The sequence below is a fragment of the Aedes albopictus genome, chromosome 3 (genome assembly GCF_035046485.1).
Source record: "Aedes albopictus strain Foshan chromosome 3, AalbF5, whole genome shotgun sequence".
In the NCBI taxonomy this organism is placed as follows: domain Eukaryota; kingdom Metazoa; phylum Arthropoda; class Insecta; order Diptera; family Culicidae; genus Aedes; species Aedes albopictus.
The window spans coordinates 336359663-336387493 of NC_085138.1; the positions used below are offsets into that span (position 1 = coordinate 336359663).

The 27831-nt window shown below is 39.1% G+C and overlaps 1 protein-coding gene across 2 annotated transcripts in view; it reads left to right on the forward strand.

Annotated features, from left to right (window-relative positions):
- The window catches only part of LOC109397409 (ras-related protein Rab6), an 89740-nt gene that overhangs the window by 30514 nt on the left and 31395 nt on the right, over positions 1-27831 (forward strand). For both annotated transcript variants that reach the window (XM_029865262.2, XM_029865263.2), the window contains exon 3: positions 21179-21338. In XM_029865262.2, coding sequence (XP_029721122.1) covers positions 21179-21338 — 160 coding nt within the window. The remainder of the gene's footprint in view (positions 1-21178; positions 21339-27831) is intronic.

Consider the following 27831-nt stretch of genomic DNA (forward strand, 5'->3'; position numbering starts at 1 on the left):
TGTGCTGGAATTTCTCAAGGAATGCCTGCTGGAATTCTTCAAGGATGCTGTTCCCTCTTAAGATTTTTCAAGGGACTGCTGTGGGGATTTTTCTGGCCTTGGGATTCCCCTTCTATGAATTCCGCTAGGTACTCAGGGATTTCTCCAGGATTTCCTCTACGTATTTCTCCGGGGCTTCTTCCTAGCATTTCTTTAAGGATTTCTCCAAGAATTTCGTGCAGTTCGTGATAATATTTCACCAGAAACCCCCCTGAGACTTCCCATAAAAACTATTGCAACAATTCTTCGAGGAATTGCTCCTGTGATTCCTCTACGAATTCTTCAGGGATTCCTTCAAGAATTCCTCATGGGATTCCTCCAAGAATCTCTTCAGTAATGTCTGTCGGGATTTCTCAAGCAGCTCCTGTGAGAGTATCTACTGAAATTCATGCAAAGATTACTCCAGGAATTGTTTAATCAGGGTGTCTATTACTTGGTAAAACCACCGGGAATCCTCAGGGAATTATTTGCCAGGGAAAAACCCGAAATAGTCAGGGAATATCTTGAACACTCAGCGAAATTTTGCACTGATAGAAAATAAAAGTCGTGTTCTTAAAAAGCTACGAACTTTATTACTTGTACTTTATTATACTCGGAGTAGAGTGTCCATTTCCCGGCCAAATTTTCTTGTCCCGGGATTCGGGACAAAATACTCAGCTAATCCCGGGAAATCTCGGGATCCCGGGATTTTTTTTAATTTCAATAAAAACCTAGAGATTTGTTTTGTTTTGCTCTTGTGCAGTTCAAATATTATTATTTATTTAACACATTTATATTTTGTTTTCATTATAAGCCATTTTATCCATTTATTGTATAATGTAATGAACCATTATTCTATGTAAAAAATCATCTATAAAGAGAAATAAAGGATCAATGTTAAGTTCACCAAGAAATGTCTGTTTTCAACTCTTTAGTAGCTAATTTATTGCAAGTTAATTTTCTACAAATATCTTATATTTTGAGTGGAAAAAGCATCATAATCCGTCCAATATCGCTACGGATGATGTTTGTATTTTTGGTGCATTGTAAAAAAACGCATCTGTTCAACCTCATTGCAATTTTAGGGAATCTTTTGAACTCATAGTTTTATGAATATTTCAATACAGAAGTTTGGCTTTTTTTTGCAATTGCGGTTTTTGAATAATTTTAAAGACGTTGTACTCGTTTTTGAGGTTCATGAATTCTCTTCTAAAAAATCGGATAATTCACATAATATAGTACAAGTTTGGTCTCAGGTTTTCCAAACATTACAATGTAATATAATATTTGGGTCACGTCCAGTTAGTTCTTACCGCCACTGAATAAACCAGTATAATTGAAAATTTAATTTTAAGGCATTATATAAAACCAAGGGCCCATATAGCCATAGCTGTAAAGGCGTGGGTATCCAGCATGACCATGCTGGGGGTGACGGGTTCGATTCCCAGCCGGTCCAGGATCTTTTCGTAAAGGAAATTTACTTGACTTCCTTGGACATAGAGTATCTTCGTGCCTGCCACACGATATACACATGCAAAATGGTCATTGGCAGAGGAAGCTCTCAGTTAATAACTGTGGAAGTGCTCGTAGCTGAGAAGCAGGCTTTGTTCCAGTGGGGACGTTACGCCAAGAAGAGAGAGAGATAAAACCAAATTTGTCTTGAATGTTTTCTTAAGTATAACCTAGTGTCCAAAGCCCAGTAGGTAGTATGTGAGAAAACCGATAAAATTCCAAAAGTGAAAACAAGGTTTTGCTTGGATATTTGGCAGTTTTAGCTACGAATGATCTTCATTCCGGGATTCCCGGGATTGTCGGGATTTCTAAAATTATATCCCGGGATTCGGGAAATCCCGAAATCATTCAAATCCCGGGAATTCTTGTCCCGGGACGTCCCGGGAAGGACACTCTACTCGGAAGTAGGGTCCACAGAGTTTACTACATTGCTGGTATGAGTAAAAAAAATTGATTATGTAGTACTAATGAGCCCAACTAGAAATTCTGCTCCAAGGATTTTTTTTTTCAAAAATTCCGAAAGGGTTTCTGTTTTGAACTTCTTTGAAAATACTGAAATTTTTTTATTTCCCGAGCTCGGCTTTGCAAATCTCGGTTTCTGAATTTTAACCGGCAAACAAAGTGATATGTTGTTGGCAACAAGGCGTATTATATTGATTCTCGGCATTTTTAAGCTATAATCTCATGAAATCATTTAACAGACTACTAAGCTGTGCAAATCTCGGCATTCGTAAACCGAGATTCGGCATTTGTGTGTTGGAATGCCTCCCAGGATTTCTAACAAAATTTCCGTTGTATTTGTTCCTGATAATCCTTTTTGAATTGCTCCCGAAGGGTCATTTGGATTCGTACCAGCATATTTTCAACATTCGAACATTTCTTTACGGGATTCTTTCTTAAGAATCTTCCGGGATTCCTGAATTCCGATTGCACAAACATATCATCGTGGTATTTCTATTAGGATTTATCCCGAGATATTTACAAGAGTTTCTCTCAGGACTCCTGTTGTGAAGATTTTCCGCAATTCCTTCCGGTGTTCCTCTTTGGCCCAAGCAACACACATGGTTACAAAACAGTGACGGCAGCGTATGTAAGGGTTACACAGAAGTCACTGTGACTTACTGTGCAACCCTTACATACGCTGCCGTCACTGTTTTGTAACCAAGTGTGTTGCTTGGGGGACTTCTTCATGAGGTCTTCCCGGGATTTCTCCTAGCGTTGCAACATGAGTTATTCCTGAAAACTATACTAGAGCTCCTTTAAGGATTTTTAAGGAGTTTCTCGAATTTTCTGCAGAAGTACCACCAATAGTTCCACTCGGGATTGCAGAAATTTATCTTGTATTTTCTCAAATAAATTTCCACGAGCTTTCTTCTAGAGATTCTCGAAGGAATTCTTTTGAAGTTGCTGCTGAGATTTTCATCGGAGTACTACTCTCAAAAGATTCCTTGATTTCTTGCAGTGAGACACCTGAGACTTTTTTTAACGGAATTTCATGGGATATTGTCAGAACTCCTCCAGGAATCCCAACCAGAAATTGTTCAAGATTGTGGATGATACTTTTCGGATTTCTGTTATAGTGTTTCCCGGATTTCTTGCAGGAATTTTTCAATTTTTCTTGGAATAAATAGCGAGATTCCTTCTAAAAAATGAATGAAGAATATCAGACGGAAACCAAGTAAAATCTTGCGAAAAATTCCGCAAAGACGTATTGAAGAAAAATCGAGAGGAACTTAGCAAAAAATCCTGAGACAGACTGAGACATCTCGGAAAAAAGTTCTGGGATTGATTCCGGGAGGAAATATTAAGGCTCAAATGAGAATCGCGTATTATTCAAAACTGAAAAAGCACTTTTCTCCAGAATGACGAGAAACCGAACAAAACCCCTATGTGCGATTGTTATAATTAACTAAATAAACAATTGGACGTTCTTACTTTCTTCGATTTGTGGATCATTTTGGGAAAAAGTGCTTTTTTAGTTCTGAAACATTTGCCTTTCTCAATTGATCCTTAAGGAACTTCGAAGAGGAGATTTTAAAAACCTCTTAGTAAAGTCCCGAGAGATACTGTAGGCGAAATCCAACCAGGAAATCCTTGAGAAATATTCGAAAGTTATCCCGAAACCACTAAGAAAAAATCCTGAATGAGCTTTAGATACGGTTTGGAAGGATCTCCGGGAGGAATCCAGCGAAAAACTGTGGAAGCTTATCTGGAAAACCTCTGGAAGATATTCCGTGAGGTACACTAGCAGAGAACCCATGAAAAACGCCTGTAGAAGTCCCGGGATGATCACTGCTAGAAATCCCTGGAACAACTCTCAGAAATCCCGAAAGAACACCGAAAAATTCTCGGAAGGAACAATTTATCGGAGCAAATACGTAAAAAACCTCCAGGAAAAAGAAAACTTTGATGAATTCAAGAAAAAAATCGATATATCAACAATAACTACACCACCGGCGCAGAGAACAGACATCCAAATTCAGTTTCAAAACTGTCTTAGGCAGTGGCATCTCGGAACCTCACTTTTCACCTGTTCTGAGCTTGAGCTTGAACTTGATTGACCGCCCGTAGATGCTACTCCAGTATCGCCAGACCAGCTACACTCACACAAGGAAGTTCCTTGAAGGAACCAATGAGATATCTGCCGGGGACTAAGCAGGCATCTTCAGTGTGTGAGTGTTGATGTTCTTCTATTTTTAGGCGACAATGGCGCCTACCACGTCAGGTTGCAGGTCAATATGGGGAAGGGGAAGGAAGTGATTATTGTAATAGTTTGTACCCACAGCAGACCGTATATACAGGGGATGGCCAAAATGTTTGGGATAGGCAACTTTTTTTTCTCTCACAAAAAAGTTCAGCATGCTATAACTTTTCATAGAGCGCATCAAAAAATCTCAAATTTTGACTGCTTGTCAACCTATTATATGTGCATCATTGGTACAAATTTGGGCTTGATTGATTAATATTTCGCAAAGTTAGAACCGTTCGGATAAAACACCTTTTTTTAAACAACGCATTTTTGAACTGTCATATCTCGGAAACCAGTAAACCGAATTGAATGAAATTTTGAACATACACTAACAATATATAAATGCTTCACAAACTATTAAAACATAGATACTTTTTAAACGTTGAAAAAAGTTATCATGGATTGACACTTTTTGGACTTTTCTCGAAAAAATGTATTTTTTTTACATTAATGTGAATAAATTTTAGTGTTGATATCCAAAGATTTTCCACTTCTGTTCTCAAATTATCTCTAATCAGATATATTAGAGCCTATTTAGATTGAAGGAAGAACACGTTTAATAATTTTTGTGTGGTATTGTAAATTTGACTTATTTTCCTCTATATGGGTAAAAATTTCAACCCGATATAACTTAATTCGCCGTGAGAAAACATTACATTTTATAACGTCGTATTGAGTACCAATATATTGTTGATAAACGTTAAAAAATTCATTCAATTTGGTTCACTGGTTTCCAAGTTATGACAGCTCAAAAATGAGTTGTCTAAAAAATAGTATTTTACGCGAACGGTTCTAACTTCGCGAAAAATTAATCAATCGAGCCCAAATTTGTACCAATGATGCACACATAATAGATTGACAAACAGCCAAAATTTTAGATTTTTTGATGCACTCTATGAAAAGTTACAGCATGTTGAATTTTTTTGTGGGAGAAAAAAAGTTGCCTATCCCAAACATTTTGGCCATCCCCTGTACCTCTGCGCCTGCACAGACTCATGCGGATGTCGGAGCGTTGGTGGGATATGGTTGGCAAAGGGTTCACACATTGGTACGTGGATGCCAGGCGTAAAGTGATAGTGTATTTATTACTCTGAAGATAATGCGCTTGGTTGCATAACTCAAAGGCTCATAGGTTAAATGATAGATTGACATTGTGCTAGGAAAGTTGGAAGGAGTCGTTTCCCTAAACGGCTTTTAGTAGGAGGAAAGGGACGGGCCAAGAATTGAACCCAGAACCTTCCGCATAGGAATCAGAAGCGGTAGCCACTAGACCACCAAGCCCGTCATTTTACCTGTTCTACGATCCAAAAATCAAAAGTTCCAACAAATTTATAATCCAAGACAAAATTAAAACAACCGAAATTACTACTTTACGTCATCCTACACCATGGGATGGCAACATCGGGTCATCACTGTATTTCAAGTTCTAATATTTTTTATATAATTTTAAAAACTGTAATAAATAGCGTGACTTAGGGTATTGTCGGAAGGTTTGTTATCTTCGTTATGAGCGATTTTAGTCGGTCAAATTGCTTCAAACTTGGTTGTATAATCCAGCTTGATTTGGAAAGATTTGAGGCCAACTTTAGGTTCAATAGGATTCAAAAAAACAAGAAGAGAACGAAACACGAAAATATTTGTTTTTTTTTTTTTTAATTTTGGTTCTATGATGGCTCTGCACACTTTACTAGAAGGTTAGTTGCAAAAACATAAATTAAAAATGCAAACAGTTGATTTTTATCTGCTATCAGGTTTGTACCTTCTGCAATATCTATTTTGTCTGTCACAACTCAGTTGCTCCATATTATTTCTTGCCACAAGTAAAGTTTCCTCCCTGCATCCGACTCTCAAATAGTTTGCTCCATTAATTTCATTTCCCAATCAAAAAATTCTGTTATTATTCTGGAATTGCAACATAGTTCGCACGGTTTCATTGTTGTCATCGCAACTCTCCACACAGAAAGTGCTCGATCGAAATTGCCTGTCACAACCAATTACGATGGTCAGATGAGCTCGTAACATGTCCGTAATACGTAGTCAAACTGTACTCCGTGCCATCACCGCCCGGTACCGTACGGTCGATAGGGCAGAACCGAAGAAACATAAAAATCAATAGATTATGTGGCGAAAAGGTTCGATGCTTCTTTCAGTTTTACGAATCGAGCATCAAATATTTATTCTGCCTACGGAAGAACGAATCCACAATGCTCTCAACTCAAAACGGCCTCTCAGACGAATTTAAATGACGGACTGGACTATCGTCTTGCCTCATAAGACCTCCGGCCAGACCCAATTCGAAGCACGCTCAATTAAGAAGTTAGTTAATAATTGATGCAATTAATTTGAATCCTGCGGTGGTGGTCGGCGAGCTACTCAGCTGCGCTACTGCTCCGTGGTGACAGACGGAGCAAGTTATGAAAACGGAAAAAGTAATTATCCTTGGCGGCTGGCTGATTCGATTTCCGCGGGGATAATTCTGCGAAATGGAATAGTTACTGGCGGCGGGCGTGAAATTCCACATTTAATTAAAAGGGGTATTTTGGTTTCCTAGGAAACGGATCTCGAAAATTTATTTTGGCGATGTTCACATCATACACAATCTTGAAATACAACTCCATTAGTATAAAAAAATTGAATACACAATTTTTTTAATTCATATCATTATGTTCCCCTAATTTGCCAAAATTAACAATTGTGATTTGTTTCAGTGGCGATTCCCTAAACTCAAACCTACTTGTTCAACGATTGTAAATTCTTGGATTTTCTCAACAAATTTCCTAGCAATTTAAATAAAATGGCGAGAATAGCCGTTTCCGTCTATATTCAATTTGATTATGATCCTGAATTCCTAGTTCACTTTTATGCACCATCACCATCTTAACACAAACAAGTCGTGACATCATGTAACATCTACATTTCAATTCCTCCGCCATCTCTATGTCACTAACAAACACATTCGTGACGAACGCATTGATACGATGGGAACTTCCGCCACGCGCCTTCTTTGCAATCTCCTGAGCATCTCAAAACACGTTACCGGTCACTCCGACGCAGACATTATGACACTCCCTGCTAGATGACCTAGATCACCCACACAAATATAGAACGCCGTATTAATATGCATGTGAAACGTACCTACAAACAAAAATCGAGCAGTCAGAGCTTCGTATTTCAACCTTTGTTTCAAAAAGAAGAGATCATCGCAGCTGTTGAATGGTGTTGATTCTGGTCTTGAACGAGGGTTAGCTTCAGTTGCTTTGGCGTGATTCGATTTTGTTTTGATGGATGGCGTTTTTCATTTGAAGTGTTAGAGTAAGTGTCGTTAGGCATTAACCATTTCGAAATTTCACAACACTGATATTAGTATCTTCGTGTTTGCCACATAATTGTGGAAGTGCTCCTAGAACACTAAGCTAAGAGGCAGACTCTGTCCTGGTTGAGACGTTAACGTAAAAAAGCACCCTAATGCTCACTAGCCAAACAAAAATTCCTGCCTCAGTCAGTGTGTATAACCTCGTCATCATTATCCTCATTGTCCGGAACAAACGATACCGCGAGTGTCCCGTGCTAAATGTAATACCCATATCCCCAAAAGAGCCATCAAGAAAAGAACAAGAAAGTTTACCGCCAAGTAGCATGACTCACCTAGAGAAGTATGAAGGAAGGCCAGATATCACGCCACCGCTAGGCGGCGGCAAGGTTGAATAGCAGCTAGCCTTAGCTCCCAAACACGTAGGATAACATTATTGCTGCAATGAGAAAGGTAGTGAGGATGAGTATGTACACAAAACCATTTAAGTAGGTCAGCGACAGGTTCCTTTCTCATCCAATATGCATGCCGGTGAATCCATAATGGAACAGCAGCTTCCAGTCTTAAGAAGGAAAACAAGCCGGCTGATTCATATCCTCTACGTTGCTGTGCTTGGCATTTTCTTCGGTTGTTTTTACTTCTCAAATTACTCGTTGTTCAAGCTAGGAAGTGAGATCATTTTTCTATTGAGTTTGTGATCTTGAGAACCATTTGAACTACCTCAATTTACAATAGATTATTTTCGGCCCAAAACTCGAAAAAATTGCCATTTCTGACTTGATATTTTTTTTTAATTTGAAAGAGTTTTTATTCATGCGCTGAATTTCATAAATTTACTTTTGCATCAACACAACCATATTGCTCACCTAAGTTTTGAAAAAGTCGTATAAAAAATACATAATTTTCTCCTTCAAAAAATTTAATTCGAAAACGTTTTGTTGATGTTTTAAAAGATGCTTTAGAACTTTCACAAGAAAAATACACTGAGAGTAATATTCATCGCCGATCTTTGTTATATGTCATATAATTCCAATTTTACAAAAGCCTTACCCTTCGATTTTTTTATTTTTTTTTCTGCTGAAAGCTGATTTTCAGCCTCAGATTTGCCAAGTAGCCCAATATGAAACAATCAAAAGAAAACAATTTTTGAGATTTTTGGTATCAAAAATAGATTCTACGTACTAGTTTCAATGGAAAAATATGAAATATTTTTTCCCTATATCCAACTATACTTAAAAAACAGTGAGTTTAAAAATTTGTGTGAGTTTAAAAAATCAAAACAAATTAAGAAAAAAGTAAAAAAAAACGTGGAAAAAACTGAAAATTTTTATGTTTGACGGTTTGACTTTCCAATAGCTTTGTTTGATAAACAAATCAATTTTGTTTTCCTTGGGAAAAAATATAAGCGCACAGTGTTCGAAATCGATGATATTGCGATCAATATTGAATAACTTTTTTTATTCTAGAGGTCTGGGATATTCTACAAATTTTTCAGTATGTTAAAAGGCGACTTTTTTTGCCGGGGCCCGTGGCGCAATTGGTCACACGTTTGCTTCATAAGCAGATGGTCATGGGTTCGATCCCAGCCCCGGTACTTTCGTCAGCTGCTTTTTCCCCTGAGAGCAACTGACTCTGATCCTCTTCTGAGTCCATGGCTCAAATGGACCCGGATACTTCGACATCGGTGAATGGCAACCCGGACTGGAAACATGATCAACCAACAGCCACACATCAACATCCTCGTGCTCATCATGATACCACAATAGGGTAGAAAGTGAAAGCAGCGCAACGGCAACCAGTTCGATATAGTACAATTAGAATGGAATATACAAATGCACATCTCTTTCGAAGATGTGAAGTCATTTTCGAAGTTATAGGCAAATAGTTCCGGGTCATTTGGCCGAATGTCATTTGGCTGAACGCCGTTTGGCCGAAAACGGAATGATGAATTTAAATGATCATGCCACTGTTCCCCACCTCAATATAACTCGAAAGAAAGGATAATCTCTGACAGAAATATTCGCAACTGATCCCTTCATGATAAAACTTGAAAGAATAGCCTATGATTAAAAAAGGAAATATTTCTGATGATCATATTGGCAGCTAGAATGCTGACCGTAGTATGGCATCGTGCACAAATTACGTAACGCTATAGGGGGAGGGGGGGGAGTCTGGCTTAGCGTTACGAGCCATACAAAATATTTTTGGTTTTCATACAAAAAGCGTTACAAGGGGGGAGGGGGGGAGTCTGTAATCGCCGATTTTAGCGTTACGTAATTTGTGTACCATGCCTATATCCTCATCTCTGAATTCATTTGACCATAATTCGGCCAAACGACATTCGTCCAAATGACTGGACACCTAGACAAATTTAGATTAACTTTCATCTTAAGTCACTATTTCCAGCGCAAAAAGGCAGAGACTACTCAGTCAGCAATCAAAAGGGGTGGAAACCCTCGTGGGTTTAAATATAAGAAATAGCGGATAATTTTACCTGTAATACAAAAAATAGGTAAAAAATAATAATTTAGAAGCCCGCAGTGATTTTTACTACATTGCGTAACTTCCGGCAATATTTTTACAACATTTTTTGTTTTATTGATGATGTTTAATCCCTATGGTTTATTATCAGATTGTCACTGCATACTATACCCCTTAGGGCGATGTACATAAACTACGTAAGACTAATTTCTGGCCATCTCAGAAGCCCCCGTCCCACCATCGTAGACTTTTGCTCATACAAAAATTATAGAGCATAGACTTTGTCCAGAATCCGCTTCCCTCAACAGAGTCTAAATGGTTTATGGACAGGCCCTAATTAAGTATGTAATGCAACTCGTTCTTTTCCGTAAACAAGCACCTATTGGCAGAGGCCTACAGAGTGTATACTACCAGAAAAAGCGGAAAAACCTGGAATTATCAGATAAAACTTTGGGAAGAGAGACTGCTTTGTAATGCAAGAGAGGGATTTAAACTCTGCGTTACGGGTTGGGTGAGGTCATGCAGATAGAAGCAACCCAGGTGACCGTGCGGCTCAAGTCGTGATGGATGCAAGAGTGCAGTGTGTGTGTGGGGTGCGCTATCCTGTGGGTGCAGTTGAGTCCGGGTTGGAGTGGAAAGAGGCCCTTCTCTACCCTAGATCGGTTTCGGTTGTACGGGCGGGGTAGTGTTTGTCTTATTTGTGACGTGTTGTGCGTGATTTGCGGCCCGAGCTGCGTGGTTACTTGGGAAGTATTGTGCTCTGCAATCTAGATTTTGGTTTTAAGGTAAAGGTATGGCTGGGCTATGTCTCGGATTTGTTGGGCGCAGGTCGGGAGAACTGGTGGCGGTTTGTGCTGGAGGGTTTGCTCGATTGGTTATTCACTGGTGGTGGCCAGTCGATCGACTGTTCGCGCAGCCTGTCATTTGGTTCTTGGGGTTTGTGCTCTCGAGATTCGGGGCGTTGCTTCATTGTATCTTCGCTTTAATACTAATATTCCTTGTTTGATTAACTGACTATTATGTACAGGCGCTTAAGTCATTCTATTTCATAGATTGCCAGATTTAAGGGTAATGGTTCAATAGGGTGTTAGCAATCAGAGTGGATTAGAACGAGTTGGCGCCTACAATACACCAACACTAACACACATACACCAATACTTACACGCACACATGCACCTACAACTAGCTGTAAAAGACCAGTGGGCGGGACAATGGTGCCTACCCAACAGTTGTAGGTGGGGTGTTTGGCTTAGCTACATGACTTGGTCCGGCAAGCCCATAAACATCAATTGGTAGACGTATTGCCTAGTGAAAAGACAACGCAGATGGGCGAAAGCCAGGGGATGCGTTGATAATAGCAGAATAGCAGAATAGCAGGAATGCTATGTAAAACTTCCGGAAAAAAAACCTAGCTGAGCCCAAGGGAAACTCTAAAAAATATAGGATTTTTTTAGAGCTAGTTTTAAAGAATAATTCAGGAAATTTGCTATACATATTTTTAATATTTTTTTCGAGAATGTTGGTAATGATGGCAAAATTGGATGCTTTTTAATTAAATGTAACAGGAAAACCTTTTCTTTTCTTTAAAATTTTCCTCCGTGATGTTCTGAAGCATACTGGATTTAGTATTATGTTGCTACAAGATTTTTTTCCATTTTGATAGAATAAAATTGTATTTAAATTTTTCGTCTGAAATTTCTCGAATAATCTAACTGAATTCTCAATGAATTTCATATTTGTTTTTCTTAAAAAATCTTCTTAAATTTTTGCCAATAATGGACAAATTATTTTATTTTATCTTTTTTCTATTTTTTTAAATCCTATCATAACTTATGTAGGAATTCCACCGACAATTGCTTCAGGAGCTTTCTTCCAGCAATTCCACTAAACATACTTTTAGTAATGGCATCGCAAATTTCTCTAAAATTTTGTTCTTGACAAATTTTGCAAAATCTTTTCTGTCTTGTATAATAGCAAATTAGGTGGTCCGTTCAATTTACTGAATTTATTATTATGTGCACCTGAAATTATTTTCTGAAACCTGAAAAATCAAGAAATTTTACTCTCATAAACGAGTAGACACCCTAACCTAGCTTGATAGCAAAAAGCCATTTAGCATAGCATACCATAGGCGATTGTACACATCGTGGGTGGTTATACAATGCTCAGCTTCATATGTTTTGAAAAATCTAACACGTAGTGTCGCTAGAATAACGTTTGAGATCAACGCCTTTTCCTACGTGTTAGAGTTGGTCGAAACAAGCATCACATTATATACCTGGCCACGTCCTTACAACTGCTAGGAAAGGGTAGGAATGTTAGTTTAACGTGTACTCAAAGATACAGAGTACCCAAACTATCTCCATAGATGTTAGGGAAAAAGAATTTGTGTTAGTTGGGTGTGATTGTTATGATGAGCTCGTTTCGACATTCTAGAGCGCAGGTGACACTTGATGGATGGTATACAGATCTGTTAAATGAACTTACCTTGATATTCCTGAAAGAAAGTAGAGTAAGGTGGGGAGGAGAACGTGCCTCTGTAGCCGACCTACTGATACCTGAAGGTGGGGCAAAAGTTCGACCCTAGTTGAAAACTCATTTTTTTTTTTAATCGAAGCTGATAAAAATAAATGAATACCGTGTGGTGATTCTACCATCCATGAGCTAAAGTTTTGCTGAACAAAGCTAAGCCAAATGTATTTTCAATTTTTCAAACTTTTTGTACATGTGTGTCTTATTCGAACTCTTGCCCCACCACTGAGGCAAAAGTTCGAATCTAGTGTTTGTGGAATTTCGCTAACCGTAGCACACTATTTTGACACTTTGGTAATAGGAATACCTAAAACCAATTAGTTTTTGATGTTGGAACTGGAATACACTTCAAAGTTCGAACTGGATTTTATCCAAATCAGGGTTAAATGTACTAGCATTAGCATTAGCATTAGCATTAAGCAAGTCGCACAAATTCGCTGGATCGCTGTTATGAGGGCTGCATCTTTCCTGTCCGTTATCAAAGCACAAAGATTTGGGACTAATCTCTGACTCTTAGACAAGATTGACTCAATCCTCCAACGGTCGAGTGCTGTCCTGGCCACGTCCTTGCGACAGCTGAGGGATGGGAAAGGAAGATTAGTTGGACACCTATGAAAGTACATAGAGACCTCTACATTCTTTCAGGCCTAGGCGTCACGGGAATTTGGATGTTAGTGGAAGGGTAAAGTTCAAAGGAAACGTTTGGTCAACGTTCAGGTGCTCGCAATATTTTTGGTTGATGCCTGGTTCCTTTCCTAATTCCTTGTTGGGTGTTCGATTCCAAATCTGAAATAAAAAGTAAAATTATAGATTTTCAAATGGTGATAGGCTCACAAGTTACATAATTACAAATTACCTGAATCCTCCTGAAAGAAATGGTTTATTAACAATGAAAAACATAACATGTAAAAGAAAAAAAAAGTAGAGCAAATTGTGATCTTGGAATTTTTCTGCATTTAAATTAACAAAGCTAAAAAAATACAAGATCAAAATTTGTTATGGTAGATCTTACGCCGTAACGCACCATTATAAGGTGATCTACCCACGTTACGGGACTCCAAATCAGGGTTAAATGTACTACAACAAAAATTAGTAGTTTCCTACTAAATTCAGATAAAACAACTTTTTTTCAACTTTGATCGAATTTTCTCGCTAATTCCATCATTATTAGAGATAATATGTACATTTTGCAGAATTTTAGGTTTTTACTTCCACATGACTCGAACTCTTGCCCCACAATTCGAACATTTTGCCCCACTTTGTGTAAAATATGATTTTCAAATCTTTTATGCAAAAAGTTATACATGCTAAAGCATCTTTAATATATACCTAGTTACGCCCCAAAATGAAATATCGAATTCGATTTCATTATAATTTCAATCCCTGCGTTGGAAGGACCATCGCATATTACAATTTTTTGATCATAAACCAACATTTGTCATAACTTTTCGAAATATTGATCAATTTTCATAATTTTTGGAGTGAAAGACTCTTTTTCAAATAGGCTTAGAACAACCTTGACACTCGAAAAAAATAATTTGAATTGAGCTCAAAAACTTCAAAAGAAACTCTTGCCCCACTCGAACTTTTGTCCCACTCTCCTCTATATTAGTATACAAAAACAAGCATATAAATAACATAAGGTACCCCGGGGCAAGTGGGACCTAAAAAAATGCTAATTTGGTTTTGTCATGACAAAAATTTTAGAACACAAATTCTTTAATAATTCCAATGGACCCAAAAGACGTTGTTGGTATATTTGTACTTATTAACGTGCATAAAAATTGTTTCAAAATTTTTACATTCCATATATTTTGCATATAATGAAAAGTGTAGCAGATCTTCATTTACTGCGTTTCACGGGGCAAGTGGAACCTATTCAGAGTTTTTGTTCAAAGGGCTTAATATAAGTTGCAACAAATAAGGTAACATAAATCATAAATCTCTTATATGAATGACTATGTTTAGAGATTAAAATAAGAAGAGGTTTATGGTATCATGCATAAATTACGTAACACTTAACAAATCGCTGGGGAAAAAAACTTAAATCAACTCTAGTAGCTCATACAAAATAAATTGATTTTTTTATACAAAAAGCGCCATAAAGTGAAGAGACAAAAGATTTCAAAACTTGGTCTCTATATTATATAGTTGACGAATCTCGCCAATAGTAAATCTGAGGTTTCGAGATTTTCAGTAATATCTTCTCCTTACATAATCTTACGATCATTAAATAATGTTTTTGTAATCATGAATTTTGAAAAGGCTGTTTCCCTAATTTTTTTATGGACGATATCTGAATGCTCAGAAGAATGCATTATGCAGCGTTAAGTGAAAAAATAATGGAAGATATTAAGAGGAAAACATAAAAAATACATGCTTTTGATTTTTTGTTTTACCCAAGGTTTTTCTATTTTAAACAAGAATTTCATAATCTAAATAGAGGTAATAAAGTATGATTCGACAGTAGATTACTTAACGTGTCAATTTTAATTGACTATCGTGCTAATTTCATCTTCGGCTGAACAATACGAGATGAACCCATAAAATTGTGTTTGTTTATTCTCATAGGTCCCACTTGCCCCAGATAGCGAAATGCTCTGGGGCAACTGAGAGCAGTAAACTAAAGGTAATAAATAAAAATAAAATACAGCATTTTCGCTTGAAATCATTTGCAAGAACTAGAAACACTAGCCTGAAACCAAAAAAGTATTTGCAGAATAACAAATCTATTTTTAAACGACGAATGTAGTAGAGCACGTCAATCTCACCTAGTGAATTGAAAATTACATATGAACAACAATAACGTATATGGTCTCTTTATGGTTGAAACAATAACATTTTTTGTATTCAAAGTATCCGTAGGTGTGATACCTATGTTTTCCATGAAGAATGTTAGTCTTAAAAATAAATAATAAAAAAATACTAGCTATAGGTCTCACTTGCCCCCGATTCTCACTTGCCCCGGGGTACCTTACACATCTACATGTCAATACTGAAGATATTGAAGGGGTTGAAGGATTGAAGCAGTCAATCAATGTTTGACAAACACAAGATTGAAGAGGATGAAAATAAATAAACAAATAAAAACAGAAATCGTTCGTAGTAAAAGTCAAAACATTAAAAAAACAGAAACATTACAAAAACGTTTCAATCCTCACACTTTAGGCAGGAAAATAGCAAAATTAAAACTTGATGTGGTAGATCTTACGCCGTAACGCACCATTCCAAGGTGATCTACCCACATTACGGGATAGCTTGATAGCAAAAAAGCCATTTGCACGCAGAAAAATAAATTGTAAACACAATTAAATTCTAGTTCAAATCAACCGATTTTTCAGTTTACTATAGCGACAAACTGATTTCTAGTTTATTAAACTGAATTGTTCTATTGTTTGATAATGCAAATATTTTCATTTGTCGAAATTTTTGACAGTTTGTTAAAACAAACAGAGATATGGTATTTTCAACATGAAATAATGGATTGATTCAAACGAATGCACTTTTGCCACTAACAAACCCGGAATGTGATTGTGTTGGTGACGGCAGCAACTGCGGCAGCTCGGAAATCTATTTTTAGACCGTCGGTAAGCGGATAGGGAGGAGAACGACTAAAAAAAGACAAAAAAAAAAAGCGAAACCGATCAACTTTTTGTGGATGCTGTCGTGAGTAGGGGAACAAAGCCCAAAATGCCAAGATGGGGTAAAATGGCCCAACTCATAAAATCATTCCTGAATGAGACTTGATCCTTTGCTATAGGTGAATGGTGTCAAGATATGTTTGCATCAAACATTCTTCTAGAAGCTAGGCCACCAAACCCACGGAAAATCCTTTGATTTCCTAATGAAAATTGGCAACTTCCGGTTTTTCGTGCTTGTAATTAAGGTTTTCTGGTGATTTTATTATCAGCCAAGTGTTTCAAACGAGATTGAGGCACACATGGAGACGCATGGTTGTTGATGTCTAAGCATTCCATGTTAGGGATCATTCAAATATTACGATCATCGTTTTGCGGGGAGGGGGGAACACTCAATTTATTGAGTATACGAAAAAAGCGGGACAGAGGGGGGAAAAGGAGTCGGAAATGCCTGAAAACTGATGGACGTAATTTTTGAATGTTTTCATGAAGTGGCATCTTACCCCATGGCAGATGGTCGTTTTGCACCACTTCCGTTTTACGAATCAGTTTTTAAAATCGCTGAAAATCGATGAAAATGCTAAAGTTTTGTAAATATTTTTGCTGAAGTATCGAGCAAATATTGTCTAGTTGCTGTTACCACTTTGGAAGCCTAACAAATGAGGCTAATTATCATTGAAAACGATGAAAGTTTGAAAAATGGCATTTTACCCCACTTGACCCTACCTGCGCGTTATCCATCACGGCCAAAGCTGCACTTGGAAGTTGGGGTGATGGATTTGCTACACCTTCTTCGTTGTGGCGATGTTAGGGTAAGCATTTTATAGATGTGTGAATGCTTTCGGACCATGTTTATGATTTTTATTTTGTTGAAACAAATGAAATTTTTGACATTATATGAAATGATGGTAATCGGTTGTTTTTATCGATAAACTCTAAATGAAAACAATTAAATATAACTTTGGAATAAGTAAATTCTCAGTTTGAAAATCAACCATGCATTTTATTGTATTAAACAAGTGTCATTTTTCTGCGTGTGGTTAAAAAATTCATTGTCTGACCCGCCCTGATTTTTAATGTTTTGGTATCACCTTTTGAAAGCTAGGCAACCGCTTGACAGCTCCGCGCAGTTCAAAACCCGACGAGGGGTGATTCAACAACGACGAGGGGGATTCAACAAATCGCTTCCATACAAACTTCAAACTGATTTTTAAATAGATTTTCGGGCACCAAAATTCTTGAAAATGTGGATTTCAGCCCAGTTTGGAGAGCAGCTTAAGAATATGGAATTATCCTAATACTGTTAAAGCAACTAATCGCTGCCACGGAACATTCCTACATGATGGACGGCTACTGTTAGAAAGTCGTTAGGGTGGTCTATAACGAACGTGACCATTTTTTCCCCCTGGATGGAGAATCCCCAACAGTTGCCAACTCCTAGAAACCTTTGGGAAAGGATATTTAAAAATATTTTATAACGTTAGTTATAGCAGTGAAACAAACGGAATATGCAATCATATCATTTACTCTTGCTTTGGGCGATTTATTGGAATTTGTGATTGAGGAAATTATTATTGGTGGTCTATAACGAACGTGACCATTTTTTCCCCCTGGATGGAGAATCCCCAACAGTTGCCAACTCCTAGAAACCTTTGGGAAAGGATATTTAAAAATATTTTATAACGTTAGTTATAGCAGTGAAACAAACGGAATATGCAATCATATCATTTACTCTTGCTTTGGGCGATTTATTGGAATTTGTGATTGAGGAAATTATTATTAAAATATTCAACCAAAGGTCAAGTTCTGGAGAAGATTGATTTGATTTTTTCTCATAGGTTAGGTTATTCGGAAACCCACTATCGAGTCCAATTTATCTATTGACTATAATTCAATATCGCTGCATCATTTGCAGATGTTTCTCAATTGCGTTGCGACCTGAAGAAAATGCCGATACAACCTTTAAATAGTTGATTCAAGAATTAAATGTGAAACCAAGTTTGAAACGTTTGAAACGCCTGGCCGTTTTAATGCTTGTAATACATCTCCGATGTACTGCAAGTACAAAAATTACAAGAATCTAACGAACTACGCGAACAGAAAACCACTGGTCTCCTTCAGATGAATGAATCATGTTTATTTTATTCAAACAAATCACTCTCCAGGGACCGGCGTCACCACGCTGACTTCCTCTTCACTTGGCCCTGGTTTGTGTGTGGACAAGCAAGCACTATCTCTGATTAGTATCCTTTTGGGCTGTATGGTGGAAACTGTGTCTGTCTGAGTGTCTGCCATATCATGTCTAGCTCAATCTAGTTCACAGTAAGTACAAATTGCCGGCATTTGCATTCGTCGATCAACGTTTGTTGTTAGAGTTGAACAGTCCTATGAATTATAGGTCTGTTGTGAATTTGCTACATTTATACCGACAGAAGTCAACGGCATAAGTCATGCAGACATTTGGTCCAGTGATGTGAATGATACTGAAGGTGTGATGCTGATGCTGCACCATATATGGACCGGGATGGCTAGATAAACAGAGAGGTCAACAGCAGCGCCTATGGCAGCAAATGGAAAGTTCAAACAGACCCTGATTGCAATTCCACTTGTAAACAACACCGTACTTTATGGTGCGAAATGTATGTTTTCATATCGTAGATCAAAGGAATGATGTGCTGCATTTTTAGCTTGTTGCAAAAAAAAAATCATATCTATTGGCGCATTCTGCAGTTGCTACCATTGGTTCATTGCATTTACCAAGAAGCTGATTGCATACTGTAATTTACAGTAATCATGTAAAAGCTCTTATGCTTTCGTGATGTTGTTGTAAATATTTATTATTTAGATTGGAACAAGGGTTTCTGAGCAAAACCAAGCCGGAACCCTCGTCATAGAGATAAGTTCATCTAATTACAATGACTGCAGCTTCGAAACAAAATCATGTTAAAGGTAGCTGAGTTATTAACTCTGTTTGTCTAGAATCTTCTTAAATCGGAGATTTTCTAAAATACTCTAGACCTGGCGTAACATTGGGTACAAATAATAGTCACAATGTTTAGCATTTGCAAACTTTCTATGAAATTTGAATTTCCTAAATTTGCTAAAACAAACAGATTTCAATGAAGGAGGTAGTGTTAGAAGGGTAAATTCTGAAGTTATTTTGATCCACCTGACTATCATTTCCACACAAAAACTTCGGAATGTTCAACATTCCGCACGATCCCAGCAATTGTTTTCCACAAATCCATGCTTCACCATTCAACAATTCTATCCTTACGCTAGCAAGCATAGGTACAACGATTTATTGTGTCGCGTCGTACTTGCTACTCCCCCATCCTCCCAACATCGCATCAGTCGTAACGAAACTCAATAGGTAATAGCTACTGGCCCTCGCATCGCACAGTCACCGGTGGAAACCCGCTTAGGTCGCATGGGTCGTTAAAAAATAATGTGTACGGAGACATCCCGACGCCACAAACGTCGTCGGCCAACCGTGGGGGCCCACTTCACTGGCACTGGGGCTGCAGATTTGCCTCGTTTGTTTTTGTCGTCCTCCTTCCCCCATAATTGCCAGCAATGTTGTTGCAGTTGTTTGTTTGGATTGGAGTTTTTACTCTCTGCGCGGCGCGGCGCTCTGGTCTTCTGGCTCCGCAACAAAAGGACTAATGGGAATCACTTGTAAATGCTGGATTTGTGACCGATTTTGCAGATGGTTTTGATGTAATATTAGCAAATGAATGTAAATGGAAGAGATTACTTTTGAACATACCAGAAAGACTTCTAGCTTTACATTCCAACTGGGAGTTAGTTTTTCAGTTTAGTGTTCTATGAGTACTTAAACAGTAAAATGTGTTGTTAATAGGTAAGCACCAATGTGACCAATTGATTGCTCTACATTCTTCATTGTTACAAACAACCAGAAAATGCCACAAAGGTGAACGAAGCAATTTCGCAAATCGTTTAGAGGATGACGACATGTTTGCCATCCTGATCAATATTTGATTACCATGACTTACATAGGACCGTTTCTGTGGCCCTGGTCCGAAAAATGTCACACGTGGAAAAGTATTTTATTTCGCTTTACACCTCTCGTGGGATGCGTTGCCGAACTCATATTTATTGTCGTCATGGAAGAATGCTATTTTTATACTGTCTGGGACCGTCCGACCACTAGGTAACAATTTTAACTTTTATACCTATTCTCTCATATCCTCATGTGATGGATATTCATCGTCAGTCGTGCAACGTAGCAATCATACAGCTTGCATTCTAGGTTAATCTCTGTTTTGACTTCACCCGCGTTGTTCCCCAAGGATTGCACTGCTGGGACTTGGTGGAAAAACTCCTTCAGCACGCAACCAGCCAAACACTCGTCAGACATTCTAAAGGATACTAAAGGCCATAAATTTGCAAGATTTATTGTTATCGAAAGTCACGTCTCGCCAACTGTATTGTCGGCCGTCTTCGCCGTAGTCGCCACCATAATGTTGCTATAAGAAAACTCATTTACTAAATGGCTCGAATCGATACGATTACTTCTAAGAATTCTTATTCTTGGTCAGTTCTGTTTTTTATTCTTAGTAACATTCATCTAGAATGATGAAAGTTTTACTACAGCGGGAAACAAAGAGGATGCACTTATTTCGCATAATACATAATGCAACACAGGGTCACAGTGCCATTAATAATTCTACGCCCCCAAAATCATCCTGCTCCGGAACAGCGATAGTGGCAACGATTTCATCCATTCGTTATGTTATCATACGTGCTCATTTCCAACAATAAATATAAAAATCAGAAACAAAAAAATAGCATTTCAATCCTTTGTTTTAGTTGGGATGGATTAGGAGCACCCTGCTGAACAGTAGAAGCGTTATCCTTATGTATCCCGAATCAAATACTGATTGCTCTCCTTCTTTCCTCTCTCTTTCCCAACAGGCGACGATCGGTATAGACTTCCTGTCGAAAACCATGTACCTCGAGGACCGAACAGTGAGATTACAGCTGTGGGACACTGCCGGACAAGAGCGATTCCGATCGCTGATACCCTCGTACATCCGTGATTCAACCGTAGCCGTAGTCGTGTACGATATTACAAGTGAGTAACGAAGTCGAAGAGAATTATCTTCTATGGTACAATAGAGTCTTAAATCCCTATGTAGATTCTGGGTTTAAAACACATTTTCAACTCCTTTTGAATTTTTGATTTAATCCACAAACAAAAAGAAATACATATTTACTATTTTTCGATTTTTTTGTTAACTGTGGTTAAAAAACTATTTTTTTATTTTTTAATGCTGTGCCCCGCCCATAGCTTAAAACTCATGCTTTGAGTGAGTCTTTATTACCCTCTACGTCAGATAGGAACATTTTTGAATCCCCATTGTGAAAAATGTTGGATTCCATCGGGTCAAGGTCGAAAAAATGTCAAATTGAAATTGTTTACCATTTAACTTATTTCATTATTTTATCGTTTTTCGAGTTCGTGAAAAGTACTGTTGCGATCAGAAAGCCAGGCTTGAACGTATTATTCAATAAAAACGGGATTTTTTCAGTAATTTTTGGACCATATAAACTATCTTTTTTATTTTGTTAGTATCAGAAAAAGATAAATGTCCCGAAGACACACATTTTGACCTTTTAATCTTACTTACCTTACCGATCAGGCTAAGGCCTGGGTGGCCTCTGCTGTACATAGTAGCCGTCTCCATTTCACTCGGTCCATGGCTGTTTGTCTCCAGTTCCGCACTCTGCGTAGGGTCCGCAGATCGTCCTCCACTTGGTCGACCCACCAAGCTCGCTGCGCTCCACGTCTTCTTGTACCGGTCGGATGACTCTCGAGAACCATTTTAGTCGGGTTGCTATCCGACATCCTGATGACGTGACCCGCCCACCGTAGCCTCCCGATTTTCGCGGTATGGACGATGGTTGGTTCTCTCAGCAACTGAAGCAGCTCGTGGTTCATTCGCCTTCTCCAAGTCCCGTCTTCCATCTGCACTCCGTCGTAGATGGTACGCAACACCTTCCGTTCGAAAACTCCAAGAGCGCGTTAGTCCTCTGTACGTAGGGTCCATATTTCGTGCCCATAGAGAACGACCGGTCTAATCAGCGTTTTGTAGATAGTTAACTTTGTGTTATGGCGAACTTTATTCGATCGTAGAGTTCTGCGGAGTCCAAAGTAAGCACGATTTCCTGCCACAATGCGCCTCTAAATTTCTCTGCTGGTGTCGTTGTCGGCGGTCACCAGTGAGCCCAAGTACACGAATTCTTCAACCGCCTCGATTTTCATCACCGTCGATATAAATTCGGGGTGGCGGGCGCGGTGATTCCTTCCTGGAGCCCTTTGCCATCATGTACTTTGTCTTCGATACATTAATGACTAATCCGATTCGCCTGGCTTCACTCTTTAGTCGGATGTACGTTTCCGCCATCGTCTCAAATTTTCGAGCCATAATATCAATATCATCAGCGAAACCAAGCAGCTGAACGGACTTCGTGAAAATCGCTCCACCCGTGTTAATCCCTGATCTCCTAATTACACCCTCTAAAGCAATGTTGAACAGCAAGTACGAAAGACCATCACCTTTCCGTAACCCTCTGCGAGATTCGAAGGGTCTCGAGAGTGTCCCTGATACTCGAACTACGCACATCACTCGATCCATCGTCGCCTTTACCAATCGTATCAGTTTATCCGGAAACCCGTATTCGTGCATAATCTGCCATATCTATTATCGATCGATTTGAAATCGATGAACAAGTGATGTGTGGGCACGTTGTATTCGTGGCATCTCTGCAACACCTGGCGGATGGCGAACATTTAGTCCGTTGTAGCGCGTTCACCCATGAATCCAGCTTGATATTGCCCCACGAACTCTCCTGCAATCGGTGATAGACAGCGGCATAAAATTTGAGAGATTATCTTGTAGGCAGCGCTCAGTAGTGTGATCGCGCGGTAGTTCCCGCAATCCAACGTGTCGCCCTTTTTGTGGATGCGACATACGATACCTTCCATCCATTCCTCCGGTAATACTTCCTCCTCCCAAATCTTGGTAATGACTCAGTGTAGTGCTCTCACCAGTGCTTCTCCACCGTATTTCAGAAGCTCGCTTGGTAATTGATCTACTCCAGCGGCTTTGTTGTTGTTCAACCGGCCAACCTCCTCTTCAATCTCTTGGAGGTCAGGGGCCGGAAATCTTTCGTCCTGTGCACATACCCCTAAATCTCTTACCACACCACCTTCGGTACTTGCAACGTCGCCATTGAGGTGCTCATCGTAATGCTGCCGCCACCTGTTGACCACCTCACGCTCGCTCGTGAGAATATTCCCGTAATTATCTCGGCACATGTCGGCTTGTGGCACGAAGCCTCTGCGCGAGCGGTTCAGCTTCTCGTAGAACTTTCGTGTGTCCTTAGCGCGGTACAGCTCTTCCATCGCTTCGCGATCTCGTTCTTCCTGCTGGTGCTTCTTCATCCGGAAGACTGAGCTCTGCCTGTTCCGCGCTTGTCTATAGCTTGCCTTATTCGCTCCCGTACGGTGTTGCAGCATTCTCTCTCTTCACATTCGCCGTCGTACCAGTCGTTTCTATGATTCGGAGTCGCGAAGCCTAGTGCTGCAGCCGAGGTACTACCTACAGCGGATCGGATGTCCCTCCAGCCATCTTCAAGTGTAGCTGCGCCACTGATGGTGCCACAGCTTTGGTAGAAGGTAGCCGCTCGATGCCCGCTTTTCCACACTTTCTGTCCAATCCAACAAAATTCCTGCAATGCCACGATGTCGAAGTTGCGGAGATGTAGTTCATCGTAGATTATCCTGTCACATGCTGCGAAACCTAGTGACTTGCAATTCCATGTTCCAAGTTTCCAATCTTAGTCCTTATTTCGTCGCCTGGGCCAATTGTATCGAGTCGTATTTTCTCCTATATTATTCGCAATGGGGATTGGGCCTACGCCAACACACTGTCTCGCCGGAGGGCCATCGTGCCAGTTCTGTTTAACGTCCCAACTTGGATCTAACTGGGCGTGATGCAACATTTTTTACTCAGCCGCTGGATGCCAGAACAGACGCTGTTCGAGCCGCACCTCCTTGGTGAACAGACGCTCGGGTCGTACCTCCTCAATCTAGCTGAAGTCAGAAGGACAACAAGGCTCTTAGCTGGCGGTCATTGTCATCGCTTGACCCGTGGAAGCATGAGGTAGGAACTTGTGATGACCGGAGCTATGTTGGACGCTCTCCTTATCGACTCACCGTTTTGCAGCCGTTTTTGATCTTTTAATCTACTTGAGTTCATTGCCGCTAAGGGCATCTCGGGTACTCCACCCCATGCTGTAAGTACCATCCCATCCTCTGGACATCCACATAGCTGCTCGACAAGGCTGAATGAGTGATCTGGGCTCGAATCAAAACTCGATTCTTCTCCACTGAGATTTTTTATCGGTGTAAAATTGTTTTGAGTATCCAAAATATTCCCTGAATATTATTCTAGGGTTTTTCCTGTAAAATAAAACTTCCTGAGGATTCCCGATTTTCCAGCTAGTGGATACTGTGAGAGCTACTTAATCCTAATTAAAGAGTCCTAATTCAAGTATATGCAGACGATAAAAAATATGTAATTTTCCATATAAAAATGGACATAACATTATAAGTTTTAGCGATACAAATGGTTTGAAGTGGTTTAATTCTTTTTTTTTCGTAGACACTGATATATCGTCAAAAAGATTGAATTAGCTTAAAGGTCTGATGACCAGAACGAACTAAATTGTGCACTGCAAGTGTCTGTATTCGAATGATCAAGGGTCTGGCTTTTAGAGCTCTCTTTTAGTTTATACCATTATGATTTTGTCAATACATGTGATAATAGCACATTTTGTAAATATATGTAAGCCTTCACATGGTGTTGATCTACACATGTCCTGTTGAGCACTAGTAGAATTGGTTTAACCTACTTTATGTGTGTAAAGGTGGCCCACACTTATATGAATAACAAAAAACTCAAAAAATGTCAAGTCTTACTTCCTAAATCAGTTCTTTTGGACTCCTAGAAGCTACGTTCAAAATTTGAGCAAAATCGGTTGAGCCTAAGGGGGCGCTCAAAACGCTTGAAGTTTGTATGGGAAAACTTGGCCAAATGTATGCATAAATTTTAAGTTTTCGAATTTTGCCGCTAAATGGCGCTATAAGCGTTCAATAATCAAACCCTTTGGTATTATTGTAGGTGACTATATGCTAAACCACTTTGTCGAAGACCGCAAAGTGATCCAACGTCTGTGAAAAAAGTTATACCCTAGGCAAAGTGAGGATAAACTTTATTGTTGTTTTTTCCAATACATGTAAAGGAATAATATCAATAATGAAATCTCAATACTTTGCCTTACTTTGCCTAGGGTATAACTTTTTTCACAGACGTTGGATCACTTGGCGGTCTTCGACAAAGTTGTTTGGCATATAGTCACCTACAATAATACCAAAGGGTTTGATTATTGAACGCTTACAGCGCCACCTAGCGGCCATAGAAGATTTCTTTTGAAATTCTATCCATGATTCATCCCTGAATTCCTTCCAGGATTTCTTCTTCCTTTATCAGAATTAATTCTTTCGTGGTTCCCAACAGAAATATGTATTCCCACGAGTTTTTTTGGTGTTCTTTTGAGTTTTACGTTTTTTTTTTTTTTTTTTTTTTTTTTTTTTTTTTTTTTGTCTGTATTAACGAGATTTTTAGCCCTGGTGGGGGCTGGCTCACCGAATCTTCCGGTCCGCTTTAGTGCTTTATGCATCATTGTGACCAGGTGTTGTTCTAGTTTTTCCAGCTGTATTGTAAAGCATGAGCGGTGATCCTTGGCATCCTTGTTAAATTAGGCGACTCGGAATGTTGATCGACCACCGATTGTTGCTGGCAGATGCAGTGGAAAGTTTGCCTTAATACGTATCAATCGTCCCTGACAAACGAGAAAAACTGACTTCACTGATTACCTGTCTCTGAGCCAAATTTGGTATAGAGTCTTCAGTCTCCGATTAGTCGCTTCATGTTTGATGGAGGCTTTCAATCCAATGGGGTTACACAGTCGCTATCCGAATGAAGAGAATAATATTCCGCGTAATATATCACAAATCAAAAGAGGTGCGGTACATTACGTGGAATGGAGATGCTGAATTGGGTACCAGACCAAGTCCCTGCTGGGTGGTGCGAAATAGATGAGCCATAGACAATAGAATCGTCAATGTCGTAGGGCATAGCATGTGACTATTGTCGAAACAACACTATTTTTGGTCATTGTCCAACCAAAATCATAAGCGGCGTCCACTTACACTAAGCGCATAACTATGTTAGGGTCAAGATTAGGGTGAAATCAGTGGTAAAATATAATAACACTTTTTAGTTTGTGTAGTTAGTTGAACTAGAGTTAACTTTTTATTGAGACATTTTCTGTAGGTTTATTCTGGATTACAATACATTAGCTGCCCTTCAACTGAATTATTTTATAACAGTAAATAACATTATTCCTTCTTGATAAAAGATGTATAACCAAAAAAGCATTTCAATGTGGACATAGAATTGCGAAACTATACATCTGATCAGATGTTTTTCCGGTATTAAATTTGGGGTGGAGAGTTGAACACTTAAGGAAAATAGTTTTTCAATTTCAGACAAACATCACATGAACACAGCTACTAATGAACCAAACCTTCTCTACTGTCTTCTCATTTTGCCGCTTCAGATCCTCAATTGAACTTATCTGACACTAGTTAGGACTGTCTGTGGGAGATCCGGGTTTCTAATTCTGGGTAGGACTTGTTAAAACGGGATGCCTGATATGTACTGCGAACAAATGGGCTCGAAGCACTGAGCAATCACAATTACTGTCGTACTAATCATATTAAATGCATGCTTTTCTACTTACATCCCGAACGTCGCCAACCGACAAAGAGGACATGACAAAAACGCGAGATGGCCATAACAAAAACGGAAAAGGCGATGAAAATGTTCACCGATGCAACGATATGGAAACAAAATAGATGAGAAATTATCGACCAAATCATAATCTATGAACATATCGCTAATGTTCTTTATCATTCTTTCTTTTTCTCGTTTCAGCAACAAAATCGAAACCTCTCTACTATCTCTTCATTTTCAACCTCTTCCCATCCTATTCCCACATCTTCCTATATCCTCTACCCCATCTATTTAATGTATCTGACACTTGTTGGGACTGGTAACGCCAGCGCCTGCCTGTGGAAGATCCCGGTGTGCTAATTCGGTGTAGGACATGTTAACGGGGGAGGCTTAGTAGGTCCACATCTGCCTACAAGCAGATGGGCTGACACTTGTCGGCCTGGGTGTGGATTGAGCAATTACAATTACAATTACAATTAACGAGATTTTTAGCCCTGGGCTAGTTCATCTCGGGACCCACGCTTTACTTCCCTTCCGAAGGAAGAACTCACATTTTGCGAGTTTGTCGGGAGTGGGATTCGATCCCAGGTCCTCGGCGTGATAGGCATGCGCTTTCACCATCACACCAGGTCCGCTCCCCTCATGTTTTACGATAGTTGCTCCTGGAATTTCTGCAGGAGTTTTAAACGGGCCTCTACTGGA